Raw genomic sequence first — 13387 nt, forward strand, 5'->3', positions numbered from 1 at the left:
GTGGGTCGGTACGGGACCTGGGACATCTTCGAGTGCGTGATAAAAGGGTGAGAGAAGATAAAAGAAAGATTACACAAAGAAAGAAAAAAATGATAAATAATAACACGAAGAATTATACATTATATGGGAGCAAACGTGGTGCCAATTCCTCCCGTAGTTGCTGCTGAGTGGCGTACGGCAAAGTTGGCAGCCGGAAAAAAAAAAAGAATATTAAATATTAATATAAAATTAATAAAAAATGAAAAGTAATTCATTCGATACGCAGGGTGAGTCGACAGTTGTTGAAAGTTTATAGTTGGATTTCATATTAGATTGTAATCATTTATTGTTTCAAGGTTAATAGCAATATTACGATATATACCTTTATGTACACGCACACTCGCCAGAACACGACACCTATGTCTATATACACTTACATGCCAAACACCGAAAATATACGCCAATATTGACACACACGAGTACTTCGTATACACGTTATAAGAGGCACTTCTTGTCTCGGAAAGATTTTTTTTTTTTTTTTTAATCTGATCAATCGACGATACACGACAAAGACACGTGTACCATACACAATGACACTTGACACCACACAATTTTGAATACAAATGATCGGCTAACAACGAAAATTCTGTCCTATGCATGGCTCTTGAAATTTTGTATAAAGAGAAGAAAAAAAAAAAAAAAAAAAAAAAAAAAAAAAAAAAAAAAAAAAAAAAAAAAAAAAAAAAAAAGAAAGGCAAACGTAGCGCTCTGCAGCTCTAATATGAATTTTAACTATAAATCGTTACTTGTTATCTAACACCTAAAGTCTATATAAACGATTAAACTGCACACCGCAACTGTAATGCAGCAAATAGTGGAAAATCATGAGACATTCCACGATTGGGACTTAAATGCATAGGCAACAAATAAGAATTATTGTATTGGATGATTTATAGTACTATATTTTATACTTTATATAATCTACCGTTATATTCTACATTGGTTGGAGATAGTTACGTTTAAAACACAATTTATCCAAGGGGTGGTTACATATTCACAACATCGTTGCACATTGATATTTAATTGGTTGGGGTGCAATCCGTTTTTTACTACGTGAAAATTTATGTATCGTATAACGATCTATACATCTAATATTACGAGGAAAAAAAAAGATATATATATATATATATATATACATACGCAGAGTCCGCTAGCTATTCAAAGAGCCAAACTATCAATTGTGATTGAATGATATTACCATTGATCTTCTACTTCTACTTCTATCTCTACGACTTCTTCTACTGCTACGACTACCGCTATTATCACTACTACTTTTACTATTACTGCTACTGTTACTTCTACTTCATCTCTTCCATGTTTTATTCTCCTTCTTATTCTCATTCTCCAAACTTTTCGTTTCTCGTAAGGCACTTTGCATAGTTAAGGCTACTACACACATACCTATAATTTAATAATATATAACCAGATTATTAATATATTATGCAGATTATTAAGTATAATAATATATTGATAATTTATTTTATTTTTGTTTTACCGTTTTATGATTTTATAAATATGTTATTTACTGTTTGACGAGAGCCTTATACAACATGCGTGTATACATATTATTTATTAACGAATGGAAAAATGTCAAGGTGCACTGTAGGCCTACCCCCTGGCAGATCAGATGCTGGTGTTTTTCTCTCTTATATAATATTATTATAATATATATTTTTTGTTTGTTTGTTACTTTTTAACGATGCAGTCAAGTACTACGCTGTAGGCGCGCTACAGTCGCTCATGATCCAACTTACCAAATACTTGCCGGGTGTTTTCAATGAGACTTCTGGGCAGAATTGCTTTCGTCTGACTATCTCTCTCTCCCTCTCCGACCAAAATGCAAAGAAAACGAAAAAAGTAAATAACACGAAACACGGACAAGAAAAGGAAAGAAAGATTGTGTGAGTGTGATAAAGAGAGACGGGTGGGCTCGGGGGGAGAGAGAGTGAACGGGAGAGAGTGAGAAAGAATGAGAGTGCACAAGTGAGTAAGCGTGAGAGCGTGATAAGAAGGCAGAAAGCGTTAAGTAAAATAGGGAGAATAGGAGGAACAGAGGGAGGGAGAGCAGAGATGTAAAATGAATGTTTTTTTTTTTCTTCTATTTATACGATCAATTTTTTTCTTGCATTTGTCGCTTAGAGACTCACGTCCACGTTTGCGAGCGTTACCCTTAGGTATCCACGGTGCTCTTAAAAAAAAAAAAAAAAAAAATTAGTGGAGATCAGTCAATATTAAAATAGTCACGTAATTAATCGCTGTTAACGATCGCTATTCTTGTCGGGGCCTCAGCATCCCAGTGTCGCTAACAACGCAACCAGCCCATTCAGGGTGGACCGTTTTATCCGAATTAAGTGTTTTATATTAATATACGTGTTTCTTCTCAGCGATTGGCAGTTACTGAAATTGTCTGATAGACTTTATAGAATTATACATAAAAAAAAAAGTATGTAATACTGATAAAATCACAAATCACGTACTAAACGTTAATTCGCAGGCAATGTGCTTGGTTTTAGTAAATTCTCATGCGTTATGTAATTAGCGACAAGATTACTGCTGTTCAACCATGTAAATACGATCTTGAATATCTCGGGTCTAAACTGTTATATATCTTTATTTAACATAATGGTTTGCTTGTAAATGCATATTTAAGAGTACCGTGGAAATGCGGAAACGTCCGGTCTTAGTGTTAATAGTAGAAACCGAGGAACGGCGGGAATTTTGAATGCGAATAACAAACAATTATGAAAATACACATATAGAAAATTAAAAAGGCAAAAATTTATATATACATACTTGCACGGCACATTATGGGTATTCATTTGATTCGTGTTTAAAGAATTGGACGTCTTGGATGGTCCCAAGGAGCCTTATGTCACGTTTCTTGAGGTTCACTTAACGTCGAGTGGTCTTTTCTGGAGAATTACTGTGAATGTAGAGAAAAAGAAAAAAAAAGAAAGAGAAATGCTGGAAGGTTTATCGAGAGGAGAGCCAACACAACCGAAACTATATGCCTTTATCCTTCTTTTTGTTCTTCTTATTTTTCCGATCACTTTTCTTTAATCTTGTTCCTTTGCTTCTTCATCACTTTGTCCTTTTTCTTAACATATCTTGATTTTTCAACGAAAAATACTCGGCACATAGTTCTCGCTAAGCAAACAATTCAATGCAGTCTGCGCTTAACGCGTCAGGCAGACTGTCATATTAAAATGCTTTATTAATTAAAATATCACTTCTACTACCATTACTACGACTACTACTGCTACTGCTACTACCGCTACTGATACTACTCCTATTAATACTACTACTGCTACAGCTACAACTATTACTACTTCTGTTTCTACTTCTACTTCTATTCCTACTCCTGCTCCTCCTTTTACTTCTATTTCTACTACTACTACTAATACTACTACTACTACTACTACCACTACTACTAATACTACTACTACTATTACTACTACTACTACTACTACTACATATAGGTATTTATATATTTACAATTGCGTGGTGTGGAGTGGAACATTGTGATATAATAGATTGGTGCTAACACCTTATTGAAATTGAGATGAATTTAAAGAAATCGTGCAATATTGCGATAGTAATGGAAAAACAAAAAAAAAAACGCGAAGAAAGAACGGAGCGAGGCGTTATCCCTCACTGGATATGTTAAGTTATCGGGTACGTAGAGCTCCAGGACCGGGATATTTACGCGGATGTGCGTGCCAATTTGGAATAGTTTCGAAGATAATATTGAAAATCCACAGACGAAACGAGACGTAGGAGACGTGCGAGGATTCTTCATTTTGGTAAGGAGAAAAAAAAAAGAATAGATATAAAGTCCAATTGTGATAAGAACGGAATCGCGTTTTTTCTAGGAAGGTTTTTTTCTAGGTCGTAGTAAGTCGTAATTGAGGTGGTTGTGTACGACGTGGTCGTCGCCCCTCGATAAAAAGTCAGTTGAGGAGGAATGAAGTGAAAATGGAAAAATAAGTCAGTGGAAAAGAGTGAGATAGGAATTCAAAAAAAGAAAGTGAATGAGAGATAACTGGGGCAGGTGTACGCGGACGTGGGACCGACGCGTTTCATAATGGAATGACGACGGACAACAGAAAGAAACTATGGCTGTGCAAGAGAACATTATGAGTGTAGTTTAATAGGCATAGGTGTTACCTAGGAATTAGGTTTAGCTGATAGGATAAGGGGCATGTTTAGCGTTTCGTTTAACACGCGTACACGCGTCTTGTTGAGTGATAACACCTTGCTCCCTGTACATTATTATAACTAAATAAATACTATTATTAATATCTCTTTATATAATAATATATACAAATTACAATTAATTATGGATATATATGTATATATATATGCATACATATATCTTCATAACACACATATGTGTATATATATATACATTTTGTTATTTTTCGGGGGAGGCTGTATTAAAAAAAAAAACGAAATCAAGATTATTAAATTCGTACGGGACTATTCCTACGAGAGAGAGAGAGAGAGAGAGGGGGGGGGTTTGATTATGTAAGGAAGAGACAGAGTGAAAGAGAAAGGAAGAGAGGAAAAGAATGCGTGCGCGAGAGAGAGAGAGAGAGAGAAAGAGTGCCAGTGCGAAAAAGTGGATGAGAAAGTAAATAAAGAAATAATTAGAAACGAGAGAAAGAGAGAGTGGTTCTTTTTCAAAATTTTAAATTCGACGCAACTGTATCGTCAGACTGATGTTGTGATTTTACACGGCGTAGAACTTCTCGATTCGATATGACGTACGAGGAAGTCGTCGAGTATTGCATTTTTCTCGTGCATAGGGTATAGCCGATGGGGAGGGTGATTAGAGAGAAAGAATTTATGAAAGAAAAAATGAAGAAAAAAAAAACGAAGAAAATACGTGAAGAAACTTTTATCTTTCCATTCGGGTGACTTTTCTCCTCTTTTTCTTTTGTCCTTCTTGATTTCTCGATTTTCTTTTTCACGGTTATCGTTTTCGCAAGCAACCCCTTTTTTCGTCTTGTCTGTTATTATTACCTATTATTACCATTACTACTCTTACAATTATGATACTATCGCGACAATTTTTTTTTTTTTCTTTGTCATCTACCGGGTACAGAGCAAACTTCACCTTTTTTTCCTCTATCTTTTTTTTTTTTTTTTTAAATTATTTTCGTCTCCTAAATTTTCGGTATAACTCTTCACTTCGTTCTTCTCTCCGTTGTCATTCGTTCGTCGCGAAAATTCGAATGAGAGAAATTCTTATGACAATGCAGTTACTTACAGGACACGTGCAGTGGCGGCTGATGCACTTTGCTCCAATTTCGAGCACAGCGCATGCATACCGCTCCATGCATTCACTGCGGCACTATACATAACTGATAATTGAACTGCTAGAATCTAGAAGTCTACTACACTACATTTATACTACAGTAACGGTACCCTAGTAACCAATACCTTAAAACGATTACTAAATCTTTTATTACCTATAAATGAACGATGGTGATGATGATGATGATGATGATGATGATGATGATGATGATGATGATGATAGCGATGTTCATAAGGATGATGACGGTGATGCAATCACTGATACCCATGAAACGGCGACGATGCTCGTCATGGCCGATGCGAAATATTGTTACGAATGTGACGACGATGGGGATTAGGATGAGGTATAATTACTACGAGATGACGTTGATGATGCTTGATTTTGAGTAAACGATAATTACGACTTTTAGACGTCGATTATTTAACGACGACCACGTGGACGTTTGAGCGATGTCGAACGACGATTATGACGGTGGACATCGTTCTACTATACATAGATCATTGTAATAACTTTGGCTCGAAACGTACAATAGGCACATACCTTCTGACCATGCAGATAAGCTAACGATTTAAGGAAGTAACCCGATTTTATTACGAAGGAGGGAAGAGAGAAAAAAATCAATGATGAATTATTCTTATTATCCTCATATTATTATTATTATTATTATTATTATTATTATTATTATTATTATTATTATTATTATTATTATTATTATTATTATTATTATTATTATTATTATTATTATTATTATTATTATTATTATTATTATTATTATTATTATTATTATTATTATTATTATTATTATTATTATTATTATTATTATTATTATTATTATTATTATTATTATTATTATTATTATTATTATTATTATTATTATTATTATTATTATTATTATTATTATTATTATTATCCTTATGATTATTCTAACATAATTCTTATGTTACGTTACATTATACAATTTTAATTACACTAGTGTAGATAATACGGATGATGAAAAAAAAAAAGAATTAATCACATGTGCATTTAATGTATTTCTACTAATTTTTTGATTAAACATAATTGTGTGTTAACCGATCGTTTCACTTCTCTTTTCCAGATCTTTCTCACGCTACTACTATTATTACCCCTAGCTCGCGAGCTCTGCCGTCTTTTCACCTTGTTGCTCGTTTCACATTTTCGTCTGTTTATGTTCCTTTATCCTTCTCAGATCTAGATTACTAGCGACTTGTAAGACGAGATTGCTTAATAGTGCTACCGTTAGGGAACACGAGAGTCGCGACGAGACTTGAGTGAGCGAATGAGCTTAAAACTCCAGCGTGCTCCGGCGATGCACTTTGCTCGAGGATAATCATAATAATCACTGGAGCGCATCAGATCGCATAATATTACGATTATCGATCGCTCGGAGTTATGTTACGAACATTGTAGAGATGACGTCATACGAACAAGCGAACCTCCCTCAATCGATGCTCACGAGTATAACGATAGTGACAGTGTGAGTGTGTTCCAGGGCTGAGGGGGAGTGTTCGGTGCTGTTTTCAGGAATGCAAGATGGCGTTTCGATTTTGGTGACGTCACGAAAAGCTCCCCGAGCCTCAGTTACGCATGACGGACACTGGCTCTGTGTTTGCGTGCGGCTAAATGCGAGAGAGAGAGAGAGAGAGAGAGAAAGAGAGAGAGAGAGAGAGAGAGAGAGAGAGTAAGGAGGAAAGAAAGAGGAACGTACGATAAGGAAAATCAAAGTGGACTCAGGATTGAGGAAGGAAGGTAACGCGATGCGCGCAACAAGTGTCATAAAATCCAGTACAGTTAACGTGCCTTACGTAACCGATATGCAAGTAAATGCAAGGTGCAACGATCCTGTGACATATGCACGTTCGAAGATCCAATGCGCCAACGAGGGAGAAAGCGTGGAAGATTATCGCCATATGGTACAGAGACGATTCCGCATGCGTTATTTGACGTTAGCAACGTTTCCTGTATACATGTAGGTAACTGCGAGACCGCTTCGATAAGATATTTTTGGTCTTATGGTTTGTATTTTTTGTGTCCAGTATGCGAGTGAAAACGTGTGCGAGGCAAAGTGAGATGGAAAAAGTGTCACCGGGTCATGTAGATCGTGCCTGATAAGGATCCCGTTTACGCTATTTCACGTCATTGCGTTTCCCAGTCTCCGTATCTTCGTGGCAGAGCAAGGCTTAACTATAGATATACTGTATGGGTATACTTTAATCTCTTAGTTCGTTCTTTCGGTACGCTTTTTTTTTTTCATATAACGCACATCCAGCATTGACGACATTCTCAGTGGCCATTCGCTACTATGTTCCAGTACTATTGCTATATTACTATTACCATTGTTATCACTTAATGTATCATAGTTGCGTTACTCCGGTGGACTTTCCCCTCGCTGGTAGGGCGTCTACTTCGTAAGCTTGTAACCCCAATTTTGAAATTGAACATATATACATGGTATAACAGCGATAGATCGATGACTCATTCAATAACATATTCAACCAGAAATCCTTGTAAAGAAGCTCGTGTGGTTTATTTAATGAGGCAATTACCGTGTTATAATAGGAGTGCCGCTTATTGGTGGATCATGCAAGTATGAATGGACTTATAAATTGTATGTTGGTAATACGCAATACACTCACTATAGACACTTCGTTAATTTTACTCACACTCTCCATTGCACGTCAGCAATATTCAGATCGAACACAGATTATTATATCGGAGATAAAATAGAAAAAAAAAAAAAAAAAATGGAAAATGATAAATCAATAGTAGCGTAACAGGTATATTGAAATACGTGCGCGCGCTCTCTCTCTTACCGACACTCACATAACGCACATTGCGCACGAGCAGTGCCGATTCAGACGTGACAACCTGCTGACTGTCGTTTCTGTTGTTACAGAGCTGAAAAATTGGAGGATATCACAGATTTTTGAGAGAGTCAGTAACTCCGACGAGAGGAGGCGGTGCTCCTTGTGTGGTAAGGTCGTGACTAACGTGCGCAATCACTATTACGTGCATTTCCCGGGCAAGTACGCCTGTCCACTTTGCCCGGCCGTGTACACACGTAGCGATACGCTGCTCACGCACACGCGTACCAAGCACGCCCACGTCCAATAGCATCCGAAATGGTACCATCCTTACTTCAAAGTGATTTAGTCATTGCGCGAGGACAGGAGCCTGCGTTCCTAAAATTGCATCGATCGATCCTTATAACCTTTGACCTATCTGGCTCTGCAGTGTCTTACGTATAACTTGGGTACGTAGAACACTATCTTGATCCTATCCTTTGACGAGCCATTAGGTTTCCATGAGGTGTTTGGAGGCCGCCCTTAAAAGTCACTATAGGCATTGCTCCTTTGGAACCACTTCCGCTTCCTCGTGGGCTGAACGTTTCGCCGAAATTTCAAAGTGCGGACATCGTGGCTCGTGCGATTGAAATTCGAAGATTGTAAATAACAGTCAGTCTTATATATATATATGGGAGGGTCACAATTTTAGGATGCTTATATCGGGTACCCTGTGTTTCCGGTATGAGATTTTTTAAGTACGATTCCTGCGATTCGGTTCCGTTCGCCGTCCGATTGTCTCTGACAGATGTATGTAAATCGGCAATGAAAATTTACAATCGGTTAAGTTTTTCACTTCCGGTTCGTGTTCTCAATGCTTCGTCTTGAAGTATTAGGACTTTGGCTGTACTTTGTCATTGCGTTTCTCAACGTCGCGTCTTCCTTGCGGACTTTGCCAAAGTTTATGTCTTCGATCTGATCGGACGTCTGAATGTGTCCAGGTACGTGGGGAATGGACGATTGTACGTTTACATACAATACGACGAGAGAATCGTACAAAGTGGCCGTCCCGTTCTTCGTAGCGGCAGTAACGCGGCTAAGCTATTTGGACAGTCGAAAAGCAAAGAATTGTATCAGGGGTTATGATCGCTTTTGTCAATATTGGTATCAGCGTTGCCTAATATCGCGGTTTATTAAAATGAAACACGTGCACTGTACTACGGCCAACCGGAGCCGACTCGTGAAATCTTCGATCCAAATCACTATTGTATATAATATAGGAAAATGTACGTTTCAGATCGAGTCTAATCGTAATTGATAACTCGACAATAGATTAATACGTTTTCTCCTATGGACATGCCAAAGAGGGATTTTAATGAAAAAAAAAAAATTATTTAGTTATAATTAAAATACCTTGAGAATCGGTGCGATACCAATGCGTTTCTGTATACTGATGTAAATTGAATTTTGGATATTCACGGTGTCGAATCGTTCCTTGGATACAAATATTAATCTAGTTTACACGCGGATTAGGCTGACGGCTGTTTTGGAAAATGATGCCAAATCTTTGGAAATGTTATAAAGCAATACCCATTTAGGGCATAAGGTTTTGATAATGTTGTCAATTTTCATTTTTCTTTTTCTGTTTCTTTTTTTTTTTTTTTTTTTTTTTTTTAATAACGTTTAATTTAGAGTCTGTCCATTCCAAGAGTTTTATATGTGAAAACTTAGGCGGTACAGTCTAGATACTATAAATAATTAAGCTATACTTTCTAAGGTACTTAGAGGCTCTAATGATGTGTAATACGTAAGGAGATGTAAAATACGAATAAAACATATTGACAATTGCTATAAGCACGTGTTGATGTTCCTGTCGTCGCGATTCTTAAGCGCGAACCTTCATGGACACGAACCTTCACAATTACAGATTCGGAAGATCCAAGATACGCCGGAGCAAGTAATTGGGAAAGAAAACCGACGGAAGAGCAAGGAAGAGATTAGAACTTCGGAAGCGAGATCTTACATCGTTAAGACGGTGTCAAATAGATAATTAAGTATGCGCTAATCTAATAGTAAGTTAAAATAATTCTTTTTAATCTTCTGTCGATATCGCGTTGCTTGCAGATAAAGTTGCTACAGGGTAAACCTGAGAGTAGTTCTCGTATTCGATACCGATGATACCAACGATTACGTAGATATCTCACGACGATAATACCTTGACCACTCGACACATTCCAAATACACAACAGTTTGAATATCCAAAAAAACTCAAAACCATTAGGCAATCGAAAAAAGACACTGAAGTTAAGTAAAAAAAAAAAGAATGACAACAGACGTCACCTATAAGAGAAAAAGTCGAATCGCAATGACGTCAATACGACTGTGTCCAGCTCCTTAACGAATGACTGTCCAGGTGTGTCCGATTAACGAGAGTATCAGGATCCTGATGAGCTCGCAGAGTCCAGCGGGTGTGCGTAAACATAAGAATGACTGTGCCTATCTGAGAAAATGAGAGTGAATGTTAAATGCGAATGATAATCTTGATCGTGATAAGCGACTCCTCCGTTTCCGGAATGGAGTCTCGAGATTTGGTGGGGTCAGATGGCCTCAGTGTACAGAGAGTATGAAGCATTTGGGTTTGCAGGTTCAATGCCGAGCGTTCCTCTCGGGCTCTCTTACCACGAGATGTTCGACGTGTCCCTGGGTAGTCCAGCGCTTTGGAGATGTCGCGCTTGCGGGAAACAAGTGTCGAATCGTTGGCACCACTTCCACATACACACGGCTCAGCGTTCGCTGTGCCCATATTGTCCAGCCACTTACAGCAGGATCGACACCCTGCGATCGCACATACGTACCAAGCACAGGGAGCACCTCTTCACCAAGAGACGAGTCTTCCCGACGCCCTTGTAGAGAAGAGCACGAGCCTGGCCGGATCGCGATTATCCACTGGGAAGAGGCCTGGGATCGCGGGACTCTTCCTGCGATGATCATCCTCGAGTGATTGACTGTCATCGAGGATTCAGAGGGGAGGGAAGATCGACTGGGGGATCCAGAGCCGATCACCATGGTAGATCTTCCTTTCTGACGCCAGAGAATCGCTAATACTCGCGAATCGGTTCTGGCACGTGTTACTGGCTCCGTCTGCTAACTGTTTTTTTCTCTTTTATTTCCTTCGCGATCCTTTTATCGAATATCCAGTGCGTACCGTGTCTTCTCGAGATCCACTGGACACTTGGGATCAATCGGTAGTGAATCTTCCGGGTGAAAGGCTTCCTCCGGTGCGTCTGACGACGAATCGCCCAGGGAAACGCGCGCTGTGATTTCTCGAACACCGAAGTTAAAGGTACTAATCAATCGTGAATTTTGACATGGGCTGACAGAGCGCGCATGCGTTCGCCCCCGAGGAGTTTACATTTATATTCGCGTATCGCTTTCGAGTGATCATTTATATATGTACTGTGTATATAGAGTTGGGTCTGAATTCTGTTAATGATAATTACGATTAATGTTATATGTATATTGTAAATACAGCAACGGGACACTCGTCTGCTCCGTCGAGATTATATATATATAAAAAAAAGAAGAGACGAGCTACTCAATCGATCACGAAGATTTCATTGGGAATCGCGATAATCTCGATGGATTCGACAATCGTTTTCGGAGATATTTTCGGGTGGCTAGAGACGAAATTTCTTTTTAGAAAGGAGAAAAAAAAGAGGAAGGAACGAACGATGTTTCCCAATGGACCAATACTCATCGTCTAGTTCGTGAAAGAGTAAACGAAAAGGCTCGCTAAGACAATTTAAATTAAGAACGTTATCGTCCGAACTTTTTGCCGGGGACCCACTGAGAGAAATAATAAATTAATTTAAAGAAATCACAAGGCAACTTGTGACAGTGAGAGATGTAAATTAAGAAAATTTTATATGTGTACAATTTCATGTAATCCCAGGCCATAGGGTGTACATACAATCCTGACTCACAGGCATACCCTGTGTGACCAGACAGGAAGCTCGGATCACGGGGACGAGGGTTGATCCATCCCTTGCAAGAAAAAACAGTATTTATATGAGGGCTTCGAAGTCTACTCTAAATCTAACACTATAAACTCTTTTTGTCTCGTAAACTCAATGGTCTATATTCGTATCAGCAAATTTAAATCATCATTGTCCGCGAGAGCTCGTATCGCCGTCCTGATCGAGTATATCCACATATGCGATATTCTCATCGCCTTGTAAAAAAAAAAAAGAAAAAAAAAGAAAAAGCTAAATGTGTGTCGTACCCCAATGAACCTACGTCATTCTTCCCGATCTTAACTCGATGAGGACGGAAGTGCCGGCTTCGCCCTTAACTGATGCCATCAGAATTGCATATACAAACCAGACGAACATATTTTGTTCGCCTATTTGAATATTCGGATAGCTTTACGAAATTCAATCTTAATTAGATAATTTCGCACGATTATTATAAATAGCAAGGCGCGCGATTGTGGACTCGCAGTTGGATTTTTCAAAAATGTGATAAATTCTTATTTATACATTGAGACTGTTCTGTGTGTTCTTCTGGTAACGGTTAAGGGTCTAATAAAAGTTATTACACAATCGATGTAATTATTAATATCAATATCGAAATGTCAATCTTATGTCTTTTTGATGGTACTTAAATGGAGTCCGCTTGGATCTTCACTCAACCGACATTGTACTGGAAGTATTATTGTATCAGGCTATATTTTGTTGACTAGGATCATGTTGCTGCCAGATATTCGTTTAACCACAATCAGAGTCAGAATGTTTTTCAGCCATTTTCAGGCCTTGCCATTTCTTCCCACAGGCAATGACGTGGTATCGCGCATCGTTCAACTGTCGCTATTTTACATGAAAGAACAAATGAAAACGTGAAAACCAGAAAAACAATGAAAATACCCCAATTCTATATCTGTCTACGGAATCGTTGTGCTTTCCGACCTACCGTAACAAATCGAGTAATTCTTTTCAAGTGGCGAATCGGCCTTGCGCATCTCTACACGTAACAATTACTCCTTTATATGATGTATTTTTGTGAACAGTATTGCAAGTCCTGCTGTTGTACAGTTACTACGATGAATGTACGATGATGTACCTATAATGTATATAGATATATTTAATTAAAGTGAATATGAATTTGTGTAACGTCTGTTGTAAGTGAATTTGCGGCACCCCGAACTCGTTAACTTTTTATTTCTGTTATA

General features: G+C 38.0%; 1 protein-coding gene across 4 annotated transcripts in view; it reads left to right on the forward strand.

Moving 5' to 3' along the window:
- The window catches only part of LOC107272638 (sex determination protein fruitless), a 42744-nt gene extending 29416 nt beyond the window's left edge, over positions 1-13328 (forward strand). Inside the window, exon 5 of one of the 4 annotated variants that reach the window (XM_015750063.2) lies at positions 10805-13328. In XM_015750063.2, the coding sequence (XP_015605549.1) occupies positions 10805-11070 (266 nt within the window). In that variant the 3' untranslated portion in view covers positions 11071-13328. Of the gene's footprint in view, positions 1-6455; positions 7347-8273; positions 10015-10087; positions 10761-10804 lie in introns of those variants that run through there. The other 3 variants (XM_025090103.1, XM_015750069.2, XM_015750078.2) reach the window with 3 other exon arrangements.
- Positions 13329-13387: the final 59 nt, after the last annotated feature.

Source organism: Cephus cinctus, unplaced genomic scaffold, assembly GCF_000341935.2.
Source record: "Cephus cinctus unplaced genomic scaffold, Ccin1 Ccin1_scaffold0087, whole genome shotgun sequence".
Taxonomy (NCBI): Eukaryota; Metazoa; Arthropoda; class Insecta; order Hymenoptera; family Cephidae; genus Cephus; species Cephus cinctus.